Source organism: Salvelinus fontinalis, chromosome 32 (genome assembly GCF_029448725.1).
Source record: "Salvelinus fontinalis isolate EN_2023a chromosome 32, ASM2944872v1, whole genome shotgun sequence".
Classification (NCBI taxonomy): domain Eukaryota; kingdom Metazoa; phylum Chordata; class Actinopteri; order Salmoniformes; family Salmonidae; genus Salvelinus; species Salvelinus fontinalis.
The window spans coordinates 34,301,453-34,327,509 of NC_074696.1; the positions used below are offsets into that span (position 1 = coordinate 34,301,453).

Sequence of the window (26,057 nt, forward strand, 5' to 3'; positions counted from 1 at the left end):
TGATAGAGCGTTTGCGTTGAGTCATCAGGGTCATTCAGCAACAATTATAGTTATGATGTAAGTTTATGGGGCCACCACACACTGACAACACCACGTGTGTGTATGTGAGTGCATTTGTGTGTTTGCGTGTGTGTTTGCAAGCGTGCGTGCATGCATAGGTATGTGTTTGTATACCAGTGTATGTATTTGCAAGCATGCATCTGCAATGTGCATGCATGTATGTATGTGTGAGCTGCATGTGACTGCCTTCCTTTGGGCTGACAAGAAATCAAACAGCACGATGTGTACTTTGGTGTGTACAAATATGGATAATATCACTTAACATATAATATGTGAATCTAGATACATTTTCCATAATAAACAAATCTGAAATAGCACCTTAATTAAAATATAGGCCTACAATATTGCAGAGCTTCACTTTCAGTCCATATGATCGTCGCATAAATATTCTAACACATTTTCAATGCCATGCATATGTTAAAAACACAGGAGAGAACAAGGAGGACCTAATTATTTTACATCTTACTTTGAATACAGCAGAATGCATTGGGAAAATGTCACACACTCAGGGCTTTTTAGCTAACAAAAAACGCTGAACTCTAAATTAAACAAATTATTTAGCAGGCATATTTTGTGCAAGATCCTCGGGAATGGCAAATGACAATCACTTTGAGTTGGAGTTGACCTGCATTGTTATTGAGCATGAGGAGGAAAGCATTGTCTACAAGTGTTTTCCTTCACTATGAACCATTCTGAACCCGTGGTAAAAGTTCTCCTGAACAGGTTTTTGCCTTGAAAAATACATTTTGCGTGGTGTTCTGTTATCGTCAGAGCATTCACTAGTGAATAACGGGCCACAAATTAAGCTCTACATAATAAATGTAATACGCTATGCTACACAGTTTTGGTTGAATAGTTTGTCATATTTTTTATAGTCTAACTTCTAAATTCTGTCAACTGGTCTATACCTAAATTACACCCAAAATGCCAGCAATAGCTTATAGAAAGAAAAAATCCAAACAAGAAGACAACACAAGACGCTGGTACGCTAAACTGCACACTGGACAGGGCGTACAACTAAGGCAGGGTGAAAGGTTGCATGGTTCAACATCGGATCAAATGTATAGAATTCCATACGGTATAAAGCTGTATTAAGTAGCACAAAACATATATTCATTGTTTTTGACTGTTGACCAAAAAGTGTTTATGTCACTTAGCTTATTAACACATGGGTATCATATGTCAAATTACACTGTCAAAATAATAATAACAACAACAATAATAATAATAACAACTGTGTAAAATAATGTAGTTTAAGAATATGAAATTACAATTCAAATGTTCCAATAGTCAAACTGAACACGTACAACTGTAAACGCAGCTAGAGAAGTCGTATAATCTTTAAAAACTCAGGAGGCCTATTCACTATGAAAAAGCTCCTATAACACGGAGCTCTGTCCATAATGTGCATAAAACCGTCGCCTGTCCCTGTCAGCTCTACCTACCGATGCACTCACTATCTGATTGAAGATTAGTGACGTAAGAAACATCAATCGCGACAGGCACGCCGAGGTAGATGGAGGGATGGGTAGATAGACAGATGTTGGGGCGGTACTTGGAAATATTGCCACATTATTAGCCCCCTCCGACAACCACATATGATCAGTTTGATAACACGTTGGCAATGTCTCAAGAATGTCGCACACTGAGAAGTAAGGATTTTATTTTAGTGGGTAAAACGATGACAGTAGTCTCTTGGTTAATCATTTGTTACTTTTTGACTTGAGAAAAATATCTAACATAAAAAAGAGTGAGGTCGTGCGGCGTGAAACTTGAATAGATAGAGGCTAACATATGGTGCAAATTCCGAGAACTCACCCAGGGTCAGTTTTAAGCAAGGTTCGTCTGCCGGCCGCCCGGGCGTTGGAAAGTTAATCCGTCTCTCAAAGACACATCCATGCGCCCGAGAATTTGTATAGAGTTGGTGCATTTGCAAGAACCAGAGGCCGTGGTGGTGATGGAAGCCTGGCTGCGCTGGGAAATTCTCCCAAATATCCGCTGCATGGGGTGATGGGTAGAGAGGTACGTATATACTGCTGAGCAACGTAACACAGCTTCAATGTCACCCAAGTTATAGGCTGGCCTATTTAGCGCCATCAAAAGTGCATTAGGTAACAGATGCACTCACACAGTAGCCAAAGAGCATCTCATAAAAAATAAAAGGAAAACTAACTGCACGGTCAATTGGGGCTCTCTTGATGTTGTAGGTATAGAATACTTTAAACAGCTTGTCTATCAGTTATTGTACAAATAGCCACTCTTCCTCGATGCAGTCGGGCAGAATCAGTTGTATCAGCATGTTAATAACATAGTGAATGTTAGAAATTGATGAATAAGTAATGAATAGGGATGAAGTGCGGTGCACTGTTGCAGTCACAGTGGATTTGTGCACTCGGCGCCCCTCCCCTTCCCATGCGAACTAGTCACTTCTTAGCAAGGTGTAGCGAATCAATCTGCATCTTTCAATGGCCATTTTTAAGGGTGTCACTGAAGAGGTAAAAATGCTAAATACCTTTACAGAAGCTCTGCAATCTAATATATGGCCTAAACAGTTCAAGAAATAATGCATTTCCGAAGAGAAAATAATAGCAGAACAGATAGCCTACAGAATATCCTGCCACTGTTCTTTTATGTTTTTTTTATATCAGTTCTTTCTATTTTGCAGTCCATGCAAAACGAAGGCAGTAATAACCTAAGACATAGGCCTACGTGTTGGCTTATTGTCTCGTATGCTAAAAACGAATTTGAAAACCAACCATCATAATGCATGGACGTGGAGACACTTTATTCGGCAGAGCACTGCATTGGACAGGGGCTGTTTTATAATCCTGTTATAGAAAATAATGGAGAGAAAAAAACAGAACAATTAAAAAGATTGACACGGTGGGCTCTGACTGTCAGAGTGACGCTTCCAGAGGGGTGGAGTAACGGAGAGGCAGGAAAGGCAACGCGATGTGTCTGTCTATCAGTTGAGCCTGTCTGATCAGTCGCGCATCCCCCCAATGTGCGATACATATTTCTCACTGCGGAGACGAGACCCCCGTTTCGCCATCTGGAGTAAAACATAAGCAATAGGTCCACATTCGTATCCTTTCGCGGAGTAGCTGTCGGCGTTTCGTTTGTTTATGAAAAGTCTTTGGAAGAGTAATACATCAACTGTCCACATGAAAGCCGAAAGGACATCATTTTTGTGAGTATCGTCGGAATAGGCTATCTGAATCGAGCTCTGGGTGTTTCGGTCGCTTGAAGAGAGACAGAAAGTAGCTTATTGGCGGCATAGCCGTTTGAGTTTTCTGCCGTGGCAATCATGACTGACTGACTGACACGGACTGATTGACATAACCCTCTAATGTCCATATCCCGTCTTTCTCTCCCATTTTGTGTCGACTTGCAGAGATTGAACAACCGAACAGCACCTGTGCAGAAACACAGTTTGGAACGTTATCCATCGCCGTGGAAGTTTGTGATACATTGAAAGACTTCTTTGTTACTTTCTACGCGAAAATCGGTTATAAAGTGTCGTTCTAGGGGTGGAATCCTTTTTTTTCATGGAAGCACGGCGGGATTGAAGAAGCTTTGGCTGCTGTTCACGTTCTCCACGGTTATACTGAAACCTAAACGGAGGTCTTGCTATTTTTGATCATCATGCAATGAGTTATTACTCTGTTTCTACTCAAAACAACCATAGAGAAACATATATTTTTGTTTAGATATATGCTATTGGGTTCTTGACATTTGCCAAACATTTGCGGAAAGATTAATTAGGTTTTTATAAAAAATAATACTTTCACCGAAGCTCAGACTTCCTTTGCCAGTCAAAGAACGGGAATCGACATTTCTATTCCGATTCTATTGAAGAGAAGGACAAAACGACGAGATATTTGCTTTGATTTCGTTGCACAGGTTTCCTCTTGGGTCGTCTTTTATTTTGGTCTCTGCATGAAAAGTCAAGCGGAAAGTCTACCAGCAGCATGCCGAGGAGAAAGCAGCAAGCGCCAAGGCGGTCCGTAGGTAAGCACAACCCTGAAGTCTATTTCCCCAAATTCCCCGTAAAATCCTCTCAAGTTCGCCTTCTCCCATCCTTATTTAAAATACCCCTAAATAGACACACATTCATCATGGAAATATAGCCTTCTGTGTTATACGTATTTAGCTTACAATCAAAGGAGGTAAACACCTTTTTTCAAATTGGCCAGAAAAAAGTATTTGCCAGCCTGTAGATCATGGAAATACTTTACAGTTTTCTGTCACAGGTTCATATTCACATATAGGTTGTCAAAACCCATCGGCCTATTGAACTTTCACACACAGAGATAATACACCTAATGCAATTGAACGTGTGTTCGTCCGTTTTATCTAGTGTTTGAGTCTCTGTATTCCACTCGTGGATTGCCATCCTTGATTTGATGCCTGATTGATCTCCTGTCATGCGACTGCCTTTGATCTATTCAGTCCTTATAATAATCAGTAAATCATTCACCGTGGAAACACGCATGCGCTTGACAGCTTGAGCTACTCAAAGGACAACTTTGGCCCCTGTTGAGAAGCAGGAGAAAAGACTAATTGAAAGCAAAGTTCCCAAGCAGGGGTAAATACTTTGCGATTAATGACCACGGAGGAGGGAGGAGGGACAAGGGAAGGAGGCGGAGGGAGGCTGCTGTGGCGTGTCAAGATCAGAAAGTAACACCCCAATACTCTTAAGAGTATGTTGACAATACTCCAGACTCTCTAGGCTACTCCAGACTCTCTAGGCTACTCCAGACTCTCTAGGCTACTCCAGACTCTCTAGGCTACTCCAGACTCTCTAGCCTACTCCAGACTCTCTAGCCTACTCCAGACTCTCTAGCCTACTCCAGACTCACTAGGTTACTCCAGACTCACTAGGTTACTCCAGACTCACTAGGTTACTCCAGACTCACTAGGTTACTCCAGACTCACTAGGTTACTCCAGACTCACTAGGTTACTCCAGACTCACTAGGCTGCTCTGTCCCGATTCACTAGGCTACTCTACCAATTTTTACTCTTCTAGATTATATTTGAGGTTATAGTAGCCAATGCAGAGTGCACACTTTTTGTTTTCAGCTTTGATAGTGCGTCGAACATCTCATTCCAAAATCATGGGCATTAATATGGAGTTGCTCCCCCCTTTGCTGCTATAACAGCCTCCACTCTTCTGGGTAGGCTTTCCACTAGATGTTGGAACATTGCTGCGGGGACTTGCTTCCATTCAGTCACAAGAGCACTAGTGATGTCAGGCACTGATGTTGGGCGATTAGACCTGGCTCACAGTCGGTGTTACAATTCATTCCAAAGGTGTTCAATGGGGTTGAGGTCTGGGCAGGCCAGTCAAGTTCTTCCACCTCGATCTTGACAAACCATTTCTGTATGGCCTCGCTTCGTGCTCAGGGACATTGTCATGCTGAATCAGGAAAGGGCCTTCCCTGAAACTGTTGACACAAAGTTGGAAGCAGAGAAATGTCTAGAATGTAATTGTATGCTGTAGTGTTAAGGTTTCCCTTTACCGGAACTAAGGGGGGGCTAGCCCGAACCATGAATAACAGACCCAGACCATTATTCCTGCTCCACCAGACTTTACAGTAGGCACTATGCATTGGGGCAGGTAGCGTTCTCCTGGCATCCTCCAAATCCAGATTCGTTCGCCAGACTGCCAGATGGTGAAGTGTGATTCTTCACTCCAGAGAATGTGTTTCCACTGTTCCAGAGTCCAATGGCGGCGAGTTTTACTCCAGCCGACGCTTGGCATTGCGCATGGTGATCTTAGGCTTGTGTGCGGCTGCTCGGCCATGGAAACCCACTTCATGAAGCTCCCAAAGAACAGTACTTGTGCTGACGTTGTGTCCAGAGGCAGTTTGGAACTCGGTAGTGATTGTTGCAACTGAGTACAGATGATTTTTACACGCTTCAGCACTCGGCGATCCCGTTCTGTGAGCTTGTGCGGCCTACCACTTCACAGCTGAGCCGTTGTTGCTCCTAGACGTTTCCACTTCACAATAACAGCACTTACAGTTGACCGGTGCAGCTCTAGCAGGGCAGAAATTTGACTAACTGAATTGTTGGAAAGATTACATCCTATGATGGTGCCATGTTGAAAGTCACTGAGCTGTTCAATAAGGCCATTCTACTGCCAATGTTTGTCTATAGAGATTGCATGGCTGTGTGCTCGATTTTATACACCTGTCAGCAACGGGTGTGGCTGAAATAGCCAAATCAACTAATTTGAAGGGCTGTCCACATACTTTTGTTTATACAGTGTATATTTTTGGTGAGATGCACAATGATTTCTTTGTCACCTAGGTATTTGTATGAAGTATCATGAAAGAAGACCAGAGTTGAGCTTGTCATTTTGGAGGTGTTCTTTTTCGTAGAACAGTGAATGATTGACAGGGATTTCCACCAGTCACCTAATGAGAAAACTGCCTTTGAAGTTCAGGCATTACCGACTGCTGCTGAACAAAACACTTCTAGAATATTAAACAGACTTTGGAAATGTGAAGTTAAGCAGGTTGGGAAGGAGAGACTTTGAACTCTGTGGGGTTGTGATTTCAGCTTGACTGCAGAGATATAAATGTGAGGATATTCTGATATAAGTACGTAATATGGATAAACTAGTAAAAAAAAATGGTAACCTATGAAAAGGGCGTCACAGAAGGGTTTTTGTCACTACGTATGTAAGCTACAGTCAACTCCTAATAAATACAATGGCTTGAAACTGTCGTGAATACATGTACTTGGACCATGCAACTACCCAGAGCAAAAACATTATTTGGGACTGGTAAACTGCAATGCACTTAATTATAGCATGCACGTATCCAATGTGTACACTTAACAGGAGGGGAATATATTGCATGCTTTAACCTAGTTTTACCATGCACTGAAATGTACAAAATGCTGCTGAATTATCTGACCCAGCAGCTTGTGCACTTAACCGACCATCGTCTCCCTGCTCGACTCCCATCCAGCTTTTGAATATTGATTTAATTGTCTGTTTAGTGAAAGGCACATGCATCACTGGCAGTAATGTTCAATCAAAAGTTGGCAGGCATTGTCTTTCCATTATTTCCAGTGTGTGACATATGGTGGTCTCCATCAATACACTGTGACAAGAACTAGTTAGTGTGTTTGTGTGACAGAGAGACTCCTTCCTTACTGAAAAATGCACCCCCACCACACACGCACGCACACACAACTCAAAACACATATTTTAAGTTAAATTAAAATCTTGACACAAACACACACTGCAGTCAGGGAAAGAAGAATGCGAAAACAACTAGTCTAATTTTACTGAAAGGCGATTGAATATCACTGTTTTAAAATGGAGGTCTCTGCTTTGGTAGTGATTTCTAGCCCCTCGGAGGGCACTGTACCTTGTTTCTAGAACGGCCAGTTACTATACATCAAGCTCCCCTCCATTTGGAACAACACAGCTGCATCTGTTAGTTTTGGCAGTTCTGTTCAATGCAGTGCAATCCGAGCAGCAGCAATTTTTGCTGCAGTCATTTGATCTCCGGGAGGGTGCTTCATTCTCATTTTGGTGTGTTTTTATTTTGTAAGACGCTCTTATTTGGAGTGATTTGCAAGTCCAGCGTAGGCTTACTGTACTTCATACATTTTCAAGCCAGTGATGAACAATCGGTAGCCTATGTAATGCAAGTGCCGTTATATAAAATATTACTACTTTTCATTACAAATGTGTCCAGAGAAGCTTTTACACTACATGACCTGCTCGTCGAACAGCTCATTCCAAATTCATGGGCATTGATATGGAGTTGGTCCCCCCCTTCACTGCTATAACAGCCTCCACTCTTCTGTGAGGGCTTTCCACTACATGTTAGAACATTGCTGCGGGGACTTACTTTCATTCAGCCACAAGAGCATTAGTAAGGTCAGGCACCGATGTTGGGCGATTAAGCCTGGCTCGCACTCATCGTTCCAATTAACCCCGAAGTTGTTCGATGAGGTTGAGGTCAGGGCTCTGTGCAGGCCAATCAAGTTTTTCCACACCAATCTCAACAAACCATTTCTGTATGGACCTCGCTTTATGCATGTGTGCATTGTCATGCTGAAACAGGAAAGAGCCTTCTCCAAAGTATTGCCACAAAGTTGGAAGCACAGAATCGTCTAGAATGTCATTGTATGCTCTAGCGTTAAGATTTCCCTTTACTGGAACTAAGGAGCGGGGCCTAGCTCGAACCATGAAAAACAGCCCCAGACCATTATTCCTCCTCCACCTTATGCTTGTGTGCGGCTGCTCGGCCATGGAAACCCATTTCATGAAGTTCCCGGACGAACAGTTCTTGTGCTGACGTTGCTTCCAAAGGCAGTTTGGAACTCGGTAGTGAGTGTTGCAACCGAGGACAAACTATTTTTATGTGAGACGTGCTTCAACACTACGGTATGTGAGCTTGTGTGGCCTACCACTTCGCGGCTGAACCGTTGTTGCTCCTAGATGTTTCCACTTCACAATATCAGCACTTACAGTTGACCGGGGCAGCTCTAGCAAGGCAGATGTTTGACTAACTAACTTGTTGGAAAGGTGGCATCCTATGAAGTTGCCCGTTGAACGTCACGGAGCTCTTCAGTAAGCTCATTCTACTGTCAATGTTTGTTTATGGAGATTGCATGGCTGTGTGCCTGATTTTATACACCTGTCAGTAACGGGTGTGGCTGAAATAGCCAAATTCACTAATTTGAAGGGGTGTCCACATGCTTTTGTGTGTATATATAGTGTATTTTCATACTAGAGCTTATGGGTGACAAACTCTGACCTTTTGCCACTGTCGGCAAATGCTACTTAAATATGTAATCAAAATATTTATATTGATATTTGTACTTTGATGCAACCTGTACTACAAGAGTGCAGAATGTCACATTTCATGTCATCACCAATGCCGAGATTCTCTCCAAGGGTGTTAAGATATTGAGGCCTTGTCTTGTTGTAATAGTACCATTTGCCACTTGCAATACAGTACGTGTTGATTTGCAATACAATTATCTTCTATACCTCTACACGCAAAATGTTTATTGTACGACCTACCCAGGATAAACTCCGTAATATTCAGATACTTATTATCACCTCAACGACAAACGAGAAACTGCGACCAATACAAACACGCCTTTTCCATAAAATCACACCTTTTCCAGTGATGTTCTCCCCAGTCAAAAGGAGATGAGTCTCTTAATTATCAACCCGAACGAGAGAGGGAGCGGGGGGGATAGAAAAATAAAGTTAAGATTCCTCCCTTCGCTCGACGTCAAGCGGGCGGCAGCTAGCGGCATCATTAGCCCGACTCCATAATTATCTGGGATGCTGACGGATCTAGTGACAGGGCCCCGCCGATTAATGCTGACAAATTCAGCAAGTGTCAAGTTCCTCAGCTGCCTTGATGTAATCAAGTTGATATTAGCCCAGGTCCCCACACACAGACACATTCGGTCACGCACACACATACCTCCAGTCGCAGTATTAACTCAATTATTTAGCAGGGGTGTGGGGGGCAGCAGACAAATGGACTACCTGGCTAATCAATTCGAAGTTGCAGAGGCAAAATAACACTGCTAGATAATGGCTGCGGGGATCCTCAGACATAAGCTGAGTTTCCATGAGTCGTGTAGAAGTGTCCTACAACAGGGATGGTTTAGGCGTCAGTACATTGTATAGGTTGCATTGCATATTGTCTCGCATCACCTTGATATCTGTCTTCCGTCTGTACAGTTTGTTTACATAGTGGGGTTGCATTACGAACGGATGTAAGCTATGTGTTGCTTACTTTTGGTGTTTCTCTTCCTGTGTTTTCAGACTAAACATTTGGTAGCACCGCAGGTTATCAGACGTTGCTTCTCTTTACGATAAGCTGTGTGTGTGTGTTTGCATCTCTTAACCTAAGCTGTAGTATGTGCGTGTTTGTCCGTGCCAGTCTGTGTGTAGCTGCCACTGTCTCGTTACCCAAGCTATAGTGTAGGATATGCAAAGTTTCATTAACAGTTGATGTTGACTCTTGTAGTCGATAGTCATGTTTGGACCCTTATTCCTCAACGCAAATAGTTTCAATTTGCATCTGGGGTTGCAGCCAGGGGGCCTATAGGAAATCAAAGAGTTACAACACACACACACACACACATAAATACACATACTCCCCTTCCTCATCTACATGGAGGTTAAGTGACAAATGAAGATCGATGACTGCTCTTATGGAAAAGAAAGAGTGGTGAAAAAAATATGCCTGGATTAAAAGAGTGCCAAGAGAATGACGATGTGAAGGCGTCTGCCTCAGCAGCGCCGCCGAGGTAAAACTATCCCTGGGTTTAACAAGCTTTTACGCAACCGGGGAGAGCTGAGTTTCCACACACTCTGAGGGAGTTTTATTCTGTCTTTCTCACATATACAGTACAAGTCAAAATGTTTGGACACACCTACTCATTCCAGGGTTTTTCTTTGTTTTGACTATTTTCTACATTGGAAAATAATAGTGACGACGTCAAAACTATGAAATAGCACTAATGGAATCATGTAGTGACCCAAAAAGTGTTAAACAAATAAAAATATGTTTATATTTGAGATTCTTCAATGTAGCCACCCTTTGCCTCGATCACAGCTTTGCACACTCTTTGTATTCTCTCAACCAGCTTCATGGGGTGGCAGGTAGCCTAGTGGTCAGAGCGTTGGGCCGGTAACCGAAAGATTGCTAGATCAAATCCCCGAGCTGACAAGGTACAAATCTGTTGCTCTGGCACTTAACCCACTGCTCCTAGGCTGTCATTGTAAATAAGAATTTGTTCTTAACTGACTTGCCTAGTTAAATAAAAAAACTATTCATGAGGTAGTCACCTGGAATGCATTTCAATTACCTTGTTAATTTGTGGAATTTCTTTCCTTCTTAATATGTTTGAGCCAATCAGTTGTTGTGACAAGGTAGGGATGGCATAGAGAAGCCCTATTTGGTAAAAGACTAAGTCCATATTATGGCAAGAACAGCTCAAATAAGCAAAGAGAAATGACAGTCCATTATTACTTTAAGATATGAAGATCAGCCAATCCGGAAAATTAAGAACTTTGAAAGTTTCTTCAGGTGCAGTCGCAAAAACAATCCAGCGCTATGAAGAAACTGGCTCTCATGAGGACCGCCACGGGAAAGGAAGACCAAGAAATACCTCTGCTGCAGAGGATAAGTTCATTAGTTACCAGCCTCAGAAATTGCAGCCCAAATAATTGCTTGACAGAGTTCAAGTAACAGACACATCTCAACATCATCTGTTCAGAGGAGACTGCTTGAATCAGGCCTTCATGGTCGAATTTCTGCAAAGAAACACTACTAAATGACACCAATAAGAAAAAGAGACTTGCTTTGGCCAAGAAACACGAGCAATGGATAATCTGCCCTTTGGTCTGATGAGTCCAAATTTGATATTTTTGGTTCCAACTGCCGTGTCTTTGAGACGCAGAGTAGGTGAATGGATGATCTCTGCATGTGTGTAGTTCCCACCGTGAAGGAGGTGTGATGGTGTGGGGATGCTTTGCTGGTGACACTGTCAGTGATTTATTTAGAATGCAAGGCACACTTAACCAGCATGGCTACCACAGCATTCTGCAGCGATACACCATCCCATCTGGTTTGTGCTTAGTCCCACTATCATTTGCTTTTCAACAGGACAATGACCCAACACACCTCCAGGCTGTGTAAGGGCTATTTGACAAAGAAGGAGAGTGATGGAGTGCTGCATCAGATGACCTGGCCTCCACAAATCACCAAACCTCAAGCCAATTGATATGGTTTGGGTTTAGTTGGATTGCAGAGTGAAGGAAAAGCAGCCAACAAGTGCTCAGCATATGTGGGAACTCCTTCAAGACTGTTGGAAAAGCATTCTAGGTGAAGCTGGTTGAGAGAATGCCAAGAGTGTGTAAAGTTGTCATCAAGGCAACGAGTGGCTACTTTGAAGAATCTAAACTAGAAATATATTTTGATTTGTTTACATATTTTTTGCCTACATGATTCCATATGTATTATTTCATAGTTGTGATGTCTTCACTATTAATCTAAAATATAGAAAATAGTAAAAAAAAATAAAGAAAAACCCTTGAATGAGTAGGTTTGTTCAAACTTTTGACTGGTACTGTGTGATATACATCTGTCCACTCATTTCTATCAGCATGAGACCAAGACGGAGAGAGAGTGAGACAGAGACGATAAAATGAAATGGAAGAAAGGAAGAGACATGACCTGGAGAGGAGGGAGAGTGGAAGTCCGGAGTCTGAGGTCAATTGTGTACTCTGGAGAGTCCCTGTCTGAACGGCCTCCATCACTGTGTGTGTGTGTTATTGTTTTTCCTCCTTTCCTATGTTTCCTTTGACTTGAGAGGATAATAGTAGTTTATAGGCTCTCACGCTAGTCTTCTCTGAGCTTACATCAAGGTTTGTGTGAGGGAGAGTGCGCACTTGTGTCGGAGTCATATGGGTTTTAACTGATAAGTCCCAGTCACATGGTGTTTTTGGAAAGGGTGTATGATGTTAGGCAGTCCTCTGTTTGTGTCGATTAGCTAAAGCAAACAGACTCTGTGAGGATTTCTCTGTGTACTGAATTACAGTGGCCGTGTCCAAACACCCATACTAGCCTCCTAAATAGTAGGCCGTTTGAGAATGGGGAAAAATAGTGTGATTTTTCGAAAATGCTTTAAATGTCTGGATGTCATACTCATTTTGGCTTCTCATGTAGTATGAATGAATTGTCAACTTTTTGTGAATTTTACACCCACAATGAATTCAACCCGGATAAAAGGAGGGTTTAGAGATTCTATAGTTTTCTAAAAGTAGCCTGACGTGCCTTTACTGTAGCTAAATACTGTAGCTAACGGTAGCTGCGTGATTTAGCAGGAGTTGAAGTTAGCTCTATACCCAATTAAGCTTGCTGTTGTTGATAGACAACTTCATGTTTTAACTAGCTAGCCAGTTATACACTGCTCAAAAAAAAAACACAATGTAACTCCAAGTCAATCACACTTCTGTGAAATCAAACTGTCCACTTAGGAAGCAACACTGATTGACAATAAATTTAACATGCTGTTGGGCAAATGGAATAGACAAAAGGTGGAAATTATAGGCAATTAGTAAGACACCCCCAAAAAAGGAATGGTTCTGCAGGTGGTGACCACAGACCACTTCTCAGTTCCTATACTTCCTGGCTGATGTTTTGGTCACTTTTGAATGCTGGCGGTGCTCTCACTCTAGTGGTAGCATGAGACGGAGTCTACAACCCACACAAGTGGCTCAGGTAGTGCAGTTCATCCAGGATGGCACATCAATGCGAGCTGTGGCAAGAAGGTTTGCTGTGTCTGTCAGCGTAGTGTCCAGAGCATGGAGGCGCTACCAGGAGACAGGCCAGTACATCAGGAGACGTGGAGGAGGCCGTAGGAGGGCAACAACCCAGCAGCAGGACCGCTACCTCCGCCTTTGTGCAAGCAGGTGCACTGCCAGAGCCCTGCAAAATGACCTCCAGCAGGCCACAAATGTGCATGTGTCTGCTCAAACGGTCAGAAACAGACTCCATGAGGGTGGTATGAGGGCCCGACGTCCACAGGTGGGGGTTGTGCTTACAGCCCAACACCGGGCAGGACGTTTGGCATTTGCCAGAGAACACCAATATTGGCAAATTCGCCACTTGCGCCCTGTGCTCTTCACAGATGAAAGCAGGTTCACACTGAGCACATGAGCACATGTGACAGACGTGACAGAGTCTGGAGACGCTGTGGAGAACGTTCTGCTGCCTGCAACATCCTTCAGCATGACCGGTTTGGCGGTGGGTCAGTCATGGTGTGGGGTGGCATTTCTTTGTGGGGCCGCACAGCCCTCCATGTGCTCGCCAGAGGAAGCCTGACTGCCATTAGGTACCGAGATGAGATCCTCAGACCCCTTGTGAGACCATATGCTGACACATGCACATTTGTGGCCTGCTGGAGGTCATTTTGCAGGGCTCTGGCAGTGCTACTCTTTGCACAAAGGCGGAGGTAGCGGTCCTGCTGCTGGGTTGTTGCCCTCCTACGGCCTCCTCCACATCTCCTGATGTACTGGCCTGTCTCCTGGTACTGCCTCCATGCTCTGGACACTACGCTGACAGACACAGCAAACATTCTTGCCACAGCTCGCATTGATGTGCCATCCTGGATGAACTGCACTACCTGAGCCACTTGTGTGGGTTGTAGACTTCGTCTCATGCTACCACTAGAGTGAGAGCACCGCCAGCATTCAAAAGTGACCAAAACATCAGCCAGGAAGCATAGGAACTGAGAAGTGGTCTGTGGTCACCACCTGCAGAACCATTCCTTTTTTGGGGGTGTCTTACTAATTGCCTATAATTTCCACCTTTTGTCTATTCCATTTGCACAACAGCATGTTACATTTATTGTCAATCAGTGTTGCTTCCTAAGTGGACAGTTTGATTTCACAGAAGTGTGATTGACTTGAAGTTACATTTGTGTTGTTTAAGTGTTCCCTTTATTTTTTTGAGCAGTGTATATGTGATGCCGTTGCAAAGTAGTACTCTGCAGTAGAGGTCGACTGATTATGATTTTTCAACGCCGATACCGATTATTGAAGGACCCCAAAAAAAAGCCGATACCGATTAAATCACCCGATTTAAAAATAAATAAATAATAATAATGAATAAATACAATTACAACAATACTGAATGAACACTTATTTTAACTTAATATAATACATCAATAAAATCAATTTAGCCTCAAATAAACAATGAAACATGTTCAATTTGCTTTTAAATAATGCAAAAACAAAGTATTGGAGAAGAAAGTAAAAGTGCAATATGTGCCATGTAAGAAAGCTAACGTTTAAGTTCCTTGCTCAGAACATGAGAACATATGAAAGCTGGTGGTTCCTTTTAACATGAGTCTTCAATATTCCCAGGTAAGAAGTTTTAGGTTGTAGTTAATTATAGGAATTATAGGACTACTTCTCTCTCTAGCATTTGTATTTCATATACCTTTGACTATTGGATGTTCTTATAGGCACTTTAGTATTGCCAGTGTAACAGTATAGCTTCCATCCCTCTCCTCGCCCCTACCTGGGCTCGAACCAGGAACACATCGACAACAGCCACCCTCGAAGCATCGTTACCCATCGCTCCACAAAAGCCGCGGCCCTTTCAGAGCAATGGAAACAACTACTCCAAGTCTTGGAGCGAGTGACGTCACCGATTGAAACGCTTTTAGCGTGCACCCCGCTAACTAGCTAGCTATTTCACATCGGTTACACCAGCCTAATCTCGAGAGTTGATAGGCTTGAAGTCATAAACAGCTCAATGCTTGAAGCAATGCGAAGAGCTGCTGGCAAACGCACGAAAATGCTGTTTGAATGAATGCTTACGAGCCTGCTGCTGCCTACCATCGCTCAGTCAGACTGCTCTATCAAATCAGAAATACAAGCTTTTGGTCAGTGATATGGTCGAATCCGGAAACTATCATTTCGAAAACAAGACGTTGATTCTTTCAGTGAAATACAGAACCGTTCCATATTTATCTAAAGGGTGGCATCCCTAAGTCTAAATATTGCAGTTACATTGTACAACCTTCAATGTCATAATTATGTACAATTCTGGCAAATTAATTACGGTCTTTGTTAGGAATAAATGGACTTCACACAGTTCGCAATGAGCCAGGCGGCCCAAACTGCTGCATATAACCTGACTACTTGCACGGAACGCAAGAGAAGTGACACAATTGCCCTAATTATAAGAAATTCATGTTAGCAGGCAATATTAACTAAATATGCAGGTTTAAAATATATACTTGTGTATTGAATTTAAAGAAAGGCATTGATGTTTATGGTTAGGTTTGGTGTAACGACAGTGCTAAATCATCACCCGTTTGGCGAAGTAGGCTGTGATTCGATGATAAATTAACAGGCACCGCATCGATCATATGCAACGCAGGACACGCTAGATAAACTAGTAATATCAACCATGTGTAGTTAACTAGTGATTATGTTAAGATTGATTGTTTTTTATAAGTTTAATGCTAGCTAGCAACTTAACTTGTCTCCTTGCTGCACTCGCATAACAGGTAGTCAGCCTGCCACGCAGGCTCCTCATGGAGTGCAATGTAAGGCAGGTGGTTAGAGCGTTGCACTAGTAACCGGAAGGTTGCAAAAATGAATCCCCAAGCTGACAAGGTAAAAATCTCTCGTTTTCTGCCCCTGAACAAAGCAGTTAACCCACCGTTCCTACGCCTTCATTGAAAATAAGAATGTGTTCTTAACTGACTTGCCTAGTTAAATAAAGGTGTAATTTTTTTTAATAATAATAAAATAAAATTCGGCCAAATCGATGTCCAAAAATACCGATTTCCGATTGTTATGAAAACTTGAAATCGGCCCTAATTAATCGGCCATTCCGATTTAATCGGTCGACTTCTACTCTGCAGCCGTGGCATACTGCATACTTTTTACAAAACCTAAATAATATGTGACGATGAGTACATACTATGCATTTTTAGTATGTAGGACGCTAGTTTGGGTATTCTGACACGGCCAGTACGTGACAGAGTTTGATTAATTTTTCTTTTGTTTTTTACAAACCATTACAATTTTATGAGTAAAAGATTGATACAGCTGTGAAGAGCTCGTTTAGTGCATTTGGCGCAAGCGCAATGTTTTATTTTATATATTGGACAGTGAGTTTCAGCCAATGCTTTTTTTGGACCGTATTTAGCATGTATTATATTTCATCAAAAAGCAGCTCTCTGATATCCAACTCTAACTGCCTTTCAGAAGAAATCAACATCCGGGAACTTTGTGTAGCTCCTCCCCTAACTTATCAACTGCCTGTTTCCCATTTCCTATCTTAACCTCTCTGTACAAAACTAAACAAAATCCCACAAATAAAAATCCTCTTTTTACCTTAGCAGAAGCTTTGGACACTAATGTAGTAAAGGGAATTAAAGGGTGAGTGGAGGGAAGAGAGTGAAAAAAGTAGTGAAAGAGCGGGGGGCGGGGGACTGCAAGGAAAAGGTATTAAAAGTGACAGATGAACAGGAGTGGGGAGAAATTGTCCCATAGCAGCTGTGACTGCCGCCATTACCCTGACAGGTGTCAATTAAGAATTACTGGCGAGGCCCCCAGTCATTTCTACTACCCCCCACCACAAAACACCCAGCCCAGCTGTGTTGCGTGCAAGAGAAGTAACACTTTACCCTTGTCACTGTGTTAGCACTGTTAGCACGTAGCCACAGCCCCCCATTGAAATTGAGCCGTCGGGCGGCGGCGTAGCCCCGCTAATCGATAACCAGTGTATTAGCAATTATTCTCCCCATTGATTTACGAGGGCCAGCGACTCCTGCCGCACTGTTATTAGCCCTTGACTAGATGTGTCTGCACTACACATGTGCACACAGACACAGACACACACACACACACACACACTCCTGCACATTCTGTCCTGCCTCTGTTGCCAGGTGGATATATGTTGGACATCAACACACACGCATGGATATACACACACACACACACTGTCCTACAGCTGTTGCCAGGTGGATATATGTTGGACATCAACACACACGCATGGATACACACACACACACACACTGTCCTACAGTTGTTGCTAGGTGGATATATGGTTCCTTAGAGGCAGTGGGGTCTAGAACAATCTCTCTTTCTCTCTCTCTCTCTCTCTCTCTTATCACAGGCTCCCCATTTTACGCTGAGGAGCCCTAACACCCTTGGGCAAGCTGAGGGTAGGAGAGGGAGGGGGAGAATGAAATACAGGCCCATTTCAGGTAGTCATTTATGTGCTTGTGTGTGTGTGCGTGCTCTGGATGGATGCTGATAGGGTAGCGTGTATTAACGACTACTTGAAGGTGGCAACATCGTTCCATGTTAGCTAGTGTAATCATGCTAACATGGAATCAAGCCACGTCATGAACAGCCAATTGACACTTGAGAAGTTTCATGACATCAGCAGCAGTTTCCTCATGCTTAGATAGCGCAAAGACTAAGGACTGAGGGGTGTTGGCGTTTAGTGCGCCAAATAAATTGTGCCAGAACATTCTTCGGATTCATTTGGCTTCAGCATTGATCAAATATCAGATTCTCTTCCTATCACTCAGAGTACATTGCTGTGTCAGCAAGAGTAATTTTTCCCCAAACCCAGATTAAGCCTATTCCTCGAATATAAAGCAGGCTCAATTGAGAATCTCCATTAAAATTGCCTTTAGTCCAGAAGACCAGTCCCAAAATACTTTGTCTACGTGCATTTCAGTTAACCAGGCCCAGTGAAAAATAGTATGTTGAACCCCTAATCAGTGACTTGTTACACAGACTTACATCTATAAGGCTTTCCAGACACACCAGGGGTATCAACAAGCCGTAAGCATGTGTGACTAAACTGCCATACTTGGAGAAACATCCCGTAACAACAACACATTTGACAGAAAAGTCAAACGTACAGCTTTACAAGACGTTGTTGTATCGTTCGTCTCGTAAAAGTTTCCCTTGAAATGTGTTAAACCCTTGCGTTTTTTTCCCCTTACCTTACTTGTTGGGGTTGAAATGTGTTAAACCCTTGCGTTTTGTTCGCCCTACCTTACTTGTTGGGGTTGAAATGTTTACATTGCGATGCTACTCATCTTTCTCTCCCTTTGTTCGGGATTTGGGGCACTTCGATATAAATCCACGACTCTATATCTGCGTTGGCAGTATATCACGACTTAAGACAAATAAAAATTGGTGCTGTTTTTGCTGCGAGCTGATGGATAAAAGCTGGTCTCAGCACATTGAGATGGGGGGGGGGGATTTCTATCCCCGAGGAGTGTTTATTTAACCGATAAGGGTCTTAGAAAAGCAATGAATATAATTTTTTCCCGGACAACAGTTTACTGGGCCCTGTAGATAAGATATCTGGGAATGGATACTGCCCACAGATGACAGTTTGTCCTTGAGACCGGACCAGACGCCGGGGCAGGTTGCACAGCATTCTGCTGAAGCCTCACCTCTCTCTCTTTTTCCATTTCTCTCTCCTTCCTCAATCTCTCTGTCACAGTCTCGGTCTCATCTTTATTGCGCTCTCTCTCTCTCTCGCTCTCTCTCCCTATTTGTCTCTCTCGTTCCTACCTCTGTCCTCTCTCTCATATTCTCTCTCATTTTGTCTACCGCTCTGCCTTAATCTACTCTCATACTCTCTCACTTATTCTTTCTCTCTTTATTCATCCCCTTCCCTCTCCCTCAGGTGTAACCGTGCAGAGCCAGCGAGCCTGTTATAAGAATATGAGCTAGAAGACAAAAGGAGGGAGTGTAATGCACTTCTCTCTTCGGCTCAGTGAGCTTGTGTCCTATGCAGCACTCTGGCAAACCGGTTTTATATGGGCCTTTCCTCGGCCTAGCACTGTCGATAGTCATGAAGCGCCATACGTCCTCATTGTAGAATCTCAGTAGGTTTTGGAGAGGGAAAGGAGGAGAGCAATTTACCGCTTTTTGTCTGGTTTCTTCGATGGCACATGTGGCCACAAAATGGGCAGATAGCTCTCTTTGATCCAATGCAGACTCAGACAGTGTCAGTCACTGGGGGGGCTCTAAGCTCGACTCTAAGTCTTCTGTCTTAGGGAACAGCGGGGTGCCCCCCAGACCCTCCAGACCCCGTCTCTGTCTGTCTCTCTGTCTGTGTCATGTCTGCCCTGTCACGTAGTTTGTCATACAGTCTGTCTTAAGACTTGTCTGTCTGTTAGTACGGCTTACTGTGGGTTGTTCGGACTCTGTCTTTTCAAATGGTCTGTATGCCCTTTCAGGGGATCTCTCATATGTCTGTCTCTCTTTCCCATGTCTGTCTTGTCACTCAATCTCTCACACAGTCTGTCTGAAGACTCTCACAGTCTGTCGGAAAACTAATCAAGCCATCTGCAATGATTGAATTCTGTCTGTCTGACACTGAGAGAGTGAGACAGCTAGAGTCAGGCAGTGATTAGCTAAGTTGAACCGTGGCTAACTATTGTTGCTAACTCAAACATCCATGTTTTTAATACCTCTGGTCATCCGGCGATCATTGCCCGGGTTCGTTGTTGACGCCTTCAGTATCTGTCTGCCAGTGAGGACACAGGTTCAGAGGTTAAAAGGTTACTTGACTATAGATGTTTTTGGTTGGATTGAAACTAATTATAATTTATCCAATTATCAGTGCGACTTTGACGGGATCCGTTTGATCACACAACGTGATGCAAAAGGTGGTTTGTAGATTGTTGACGCTGCGCACTCCCAACTAAAATGTAGTAGAGCTCAAACACACAACGCAAGTGTGACGTTTCACTGCTCTGCAGACCATGTTTAATCGCACCTGATCGTTGCAGTGATAATCCGGTGATAGAGAATTCGAAATGTCCACTGCCTGTTCGTTGCCAATAATGGAAGGGCTATTAGCCCTGCATGAGGGCGAGCGTTACAGCATAGCGGGATAGAGTGTCTAAGTCTTGGGGCGGACAGTGAGGAAAAATAGACAGGTAAAGAGGGAGACGGCAGGATGTGAGAGGGGGAGTGCAAAAGGCACAGGGGGAGTGGTAAAGAGGGAGAAAGGGGCAGAGTGAGTGTAAAGAGAGGAGGAGCGAGAAACAGTGAGGGGGAGGATGGGTGGGAGAGTGGCATAGAGGAGGGAGAGAAAGAGCATGAGCAGGATAGAGAGAATGAAAAAGACAAGCAACTGATAAGTAGGGAGAGAGGAGCGAGTGAGAAAGTGAAAGAGGAGGAGGAGTGAAAGAGAAGCAGTGAGAGAGGGAGGGAGAGCAAATGGGAGGAAGGGAGGGTGTGAGAGAGAGAAAAGGCCTGGAGGAGGTCAGCCATGCCTGCCACTCATCACTCACTCCTTAATGACTCTTTTTTTTTCTCTCTTTCTCTCCCTTTTCCCCGGAGTCTCAGCCCAGCCCAGCGCCCAATCAAATGGGGTCATCCAAAGTTCACGACCCCCACTACCACCGCAGTCCCCACAACACCCGTGCATTGTGTGTCTGTTCTGTCTGGCAACTAGATGTTTTGTTTTTTAGGAGACACGTTTCTCAGACATCTGAGAAAATGGCAGGTGTGGATGGTTGAGGAGAATTCTGTCAGTGAAGTATTTCGTTTTTCATTGGTCCTTCATTTGGATATCTTTTAAATCTGTCAGGTACACCAGATTGTATGTTATGGTGCAATACGGAATTTTTTCACTGTTTACAATTGTGAATTACGCAATAAGATATTCTATTGAATGTCCCAGTTATAGTTTTTTGTACTTCTGTTCAGTCTTCTGTTGAATATCTGTGTGCGCTTGTCTGTGTGTGCTTGTCTGTGTGCGCTTGTCTGTGTACGTGTGTGTGTGTGTGTGCACTATGCATTGGTGTGATGCTGGCATCGGCTCGGTTCCTATTCCAGCTTGCGCAGGGTGTTGACGGACCAGGTGTGTGTGTGTGTGGTGCCACAGTGTCCCATTCCCCTTGGCTTGGTTTGTCAGCTATCTGGCTCTGGGAAGCATCAAGCAACAAAACTCAAAGTGAAGCCTTTTCACTCTCTCCCCTGCACACCACATTTGGGAAACAGCTGGCAAGACCATGACTATGATTTGTCTCCCTCTGCTAGTATGTCTGACAGCTTCTATTGCACCACACACACTCGAGCGCACACACACACACACACACACACACTTGCAGGTAGACACCCACATGCACGTATACTCCCCTTGAGGAGATGTAAAATGAACAGTCCAATTTGGAGGTATTCAGTATATTAAACGAAGTCAGTGTCTCTGGGGTGGATGGAGGGAGATTGGATAGGGTTTCATGGAACCAGTGGAACTATTCATTATGTGAGAGGTGTACTTTTCTAGACTGTGGGTGTGTGTGCGCGCGCATGTACGTTCCTACAAGGTGTGTGTATCATATAGTGTGTGTTCTCAAATATCTCTTTGCAAAGTTTGTGAACATACACACACACACACACAGGGTCTCGTATAAAGGAACACACACAGGGTCCCGTATAAAGGGCTGTGGTCTTTTGGTACTCGCTGCCAAAATGGCCCTGATTTCCTTTAGCCCAGCTTGGCCGGGTCATACATCACTAAGGGGCCTCCCAGCTCCAGTGGCAGGGGTTGACAGAATGACACGTGTCATTTATCATGGAGGGGCCAGGCCTTGGGAAACTACACAGACTGGACCGCATATGACACTGCCTGAGGGAGAGAGACCGAGAGAGGGGGAGAGAGACCGAGGAAGATGGAGAGCACAGAAAGTAAAGTCTGTACGATACACAGATGGAATACATACGGACACGCAGAGTCTCTCCTAGCTGTCCGTGTCTTTTCCTTCTGTCCTCTACATATCCCTCCCTCTCTTCTCCTTCTTTCTCAATTTTTCTCTATCTCACATGCACCCATCCCTAACCCCGCCCACCCCCCCCTTCTCCTACTCTCCCCCTCCTCTCCATCTCTCCCACCAAGTCACTCGCCTGGCCCCCTTTTTCATAAGCCTAATTTATTTTGGCTGCCACATGCAAGCTGACAGGGATCACTCACTACTGCCCTCCCTGCGCGCTCACACACACACACATTTCTCTTCACGACTGTCCCGAGATCAACCCAACAGTCACCATTCCCTTGTTTAGAGGGCACTTTCAGAGACTGTGCAAAAGTTTAATTGCCAGGGAGGTAAGCTTCTCTTTCGTCTCCATTTCTAGAATGTTCTAGCACTCCATAGTCTGCCCTCAGTACGATATTATGTTGTGTTGAGCGATGGTTTCCTGTCTCTCTCTCGCGTGCGCTCTCGCTCTCTCTCACTCTTTCTCTCTCTGTCCATTTCTCACCATGCTCACTTCTTCACTTACTGCTTCTCTCTTCGCTCTCTCTCTCTCTCTGTCACTCTGTCCATTTCTCACCATGCACATTCCTTCACTTACTGCGTCTGTCTGTCTGTCTGTGTCTTTCTCTCCTCTTTCTCCTCTCTCTCTCTCCTAAGCTGTTATGGATGGTTTACTAAGAGTCATGTCCATACCCTGGGAAATCTCAACACACACCACTGTGAACAGGCGCACACACAACACATACACACACACACAATCAGAGATGTGGGTATTGATCCCCAGTGACGTGGTTTCTTCTGTGAGAGGCCAGTTTGTGATTTAGTGTCTCTCCTCCTTCAGGGCCTCTCTCGTTCCCCCTCTGCCTCCCTCTTTTGTCAGTTCACTGTCACGGCCATCAGGAAAAGGCCTCACGCCCCCCCACCTCCTTTGCGCGCACACATACATACATAAACACAAACACACATACAAAAACACAAGCACACATACATAAACACACACGCACTCCCGTGTGGACTGACAGAATTGTTACTCTTTCTTGTCCCCTTTTTGTTCATTGCTGAAGTTTCCAGTTACGCTTTACTTAAAAGGTATAAATGAGGTTGTTTGACCACACAGATCAGTGCAATACTGTGACAAGATCCATTTTCTGTCACGTTGTTTGCATTTATGTGAATGGAGTTGGCATTGTTTTGTGGAATGAAGACGATGTTCTCATGTGATCAGTGACTTCGATTTGGCGATCGCTGTGTCTGTGCCTGCGTACATGTGTTTGCTGTCTCTGATCTGACTCATCCACAGGCTGTGTGGGTTTTTCCCACAGAGACAAGGGGTCAGTCTCAGGGAAGAGTGTGTGTGTGTGTGTCCTGTGTGTGTGCATGTTGTTCCTCAGCGGTGTACAAAGCAGACAGCCCATGTGAATATAGGGGAGGGCTGAGGGTACAGGGAAGGGTTGATTGATGGGTTATTGTGCAACCAGACCCAGACAGAACTGGTGAGGTCATGGCCTCTTCTTGCCTCTCTCTCTCCCCCCCTCCCTCGCTCATCATTCTCACCACTATTCACTCCCCCATGCTGCCTTTCTCCCTTCACAGTCCACTTTGTTTTCTTTTGTCTCTCCTCTAGTGCAGTTTTTTGTTACGCGATTCATCTTATCAGGTTTCATTTTACAGCCTCTATTCACTGGATGTAGCCATAAAAAAACGCTGCCTCTGACTTTCGAGAAACTTGCAAAGATCTGTCCATAACAGGTTTTAATGTCACTTTTGATTTGCTGCAATTTTTGTTATGGCCAAGCCGATTGGGCAGCAACCGGTGATTATCCAATCAGGGAGATAGATGGTTACTAACTTCTCTTCCTCATGGGAAATGTTCACCAAATAAAGTGTGACTGATGCAACAGGGTTCATGGAAAGGTGTATCCGAGAAAGCCTTTTGTTTTCTCTCCCTCGCCATTTTCTCTCCTACGCAGAAAGAGAGTGATTTATGGTAATTATCCATCTTTGGGGTCATCCATCAACTGGTTGTTGCTAGGAGATGGGAGCAGCTGTTGTTTGGGCCAGGGAAGTTCCACTGTCAGGGGGCTGTACACAGGTGACTTCAGAGGGAGATTTAAAGGGACAGGCCCTATTTTTGTTTTCTTTTTTTCCCCCAGAGAAAACTCTTGTACATGTGGATTTCAGTTTGTTTTAATGTGTTTTTAGGTTTAGTTCGTGCAGAGAAAAGACTAGGAGTGGATAGAAACACTAAGGACTGGATTTCGTCAAGCTCCCTGGAATTCCTTGAAGTCAAAGAATACCTGTGGAATGAATAGGTAGATAGTGATACAAATAATGTCCCCACATGATTCAATTTGGCCCTACCAATGGGAAGGATGTCACTGCAGGTGGTCTTAGGAACTGCTTATCCTAGAACATTTTGGGCGGAGTCCTACACTTAGCGAAACCTGAGTGCTTATAGTGGCTCTAGAAGCAGTCCGATATTGACTTTGTTAACCTTTCCAAAACCATAGGTTTTTAAATGTAGCTCTTCAGAAATAACTATATGACGCAGAGGCTTCACTTCACTTTAAGCTTAACCAGGTGGGAGTCGTAGGCTACACTAACGCTCAACTAACATTAGCAAAACGTTAGGACTTTTTGGTTGCATTATTTAAGAGAAGCAGTGATATTGGGGGCAGAGGCTATACTAGTCCATTATGTTCAGTAACATTCAGCTAACATTAGCGAAACGTTGGGACTTTGTAGTTGCATAGGTTTTAACAGCAGCAGCCAGCTAGATGGGGGTTGGCTCTGCAGTGCTTATGATATAATGGCCATTGTCTCATCTCTGAGCAGCCTGGAGTTGACAGTGGAGGGAAAAGGTGATTTATAGACTGCACCCGTCGCTATGGCTGCTCAAAGATGGCTCCCAGAGAACATGGACAAACAGAGGAGGGGAGAAAGGAGAAAATGAGAACAGGGAAGGGAGAGACATGTACTGCAATGCAGGAGCGAAGAGCAGGGGATTCAAATGAGTGATTACCAGAAGTTTATTTGTGACATTTTTGTTTGTTTGTTGCTGAATCAGTTAACTTTAAGGTTTCATGCTGCTTGTTTGTAATAGTTTAAAGGTGCGCTACTAAAGTAGCCACCCTTTGCCTTGATGACAGCTTTGCACACTCTTGGCATTCTCTCAACCAGCTTCATGAAGTAGTCACCTGGAATGCATTTCAATTAACAATTGCCTTGTGAATTTGGGGAATTTCTTTCCTTCTTAATGGGTTTGAGCCAATCAGTTGTGTTGTGACAAGGTAGGGGTGGTATACAGAAGATAGCCCTATTTTGTAAAAGACCAAGTTCAATGGACATTAGACCGGTGGAAATCTGTCCATTTGTCTGATGAGTCCAAATTTGAGATATTTGTGTCTTTGTGAGTGGATGATGTGAATGGATGATCTCCGCATGTGTGGTTCCCACCGTGAACCATGGAGGAGGAGGTGTGAGGGTGTGGGGGTGCTTTGCTAGTGACAATGTCAGTGATTTATTTAGAATTCAAGTCACACTTAACCAGCATGGCTACCACATCATTCTGCAGCGATACGCCATCCCATCTGGTTTGCGCTTAGTGGGACTATCATTTGTTTTTCAACAGGACAATGACCCAAAACACACCTCCTGTAAAGGCTATTTGATC

General features: G+C 43.9%; 1 protein-coding gene across 2 annotated transcripts in view; it reads left to right on the forward strand.

Moving 5' to 3' along the window:
• The first annotated feature begins 2,563 nt into the window (after positions 1-2,563).
• LOC129831133 (teashirt homolog 1-like) overlaps positions 2,564-26,057 on the forward strand; it is a 35,958-nt gene continuing 12,464 nt past the window's right edge. The window contains exon 1 of one of the 2 annotated variants that reach the window (XM_055894204.1): positions 2,564-4,071. In XM_055894204.1, the coding sequence (XP_055750179.1) occupies positions 4,032-4,071 (40 nt within the window). In that variant the 5' untranslated portion in view covers positions 2,564-4,031. Of the gene's footprint in view, positions 4,072-17,783; positions 17,855-26,057 lie in introns of those variants that run through there. The other variant, XM_055894205.1, reaches the window with a different exon arrangement.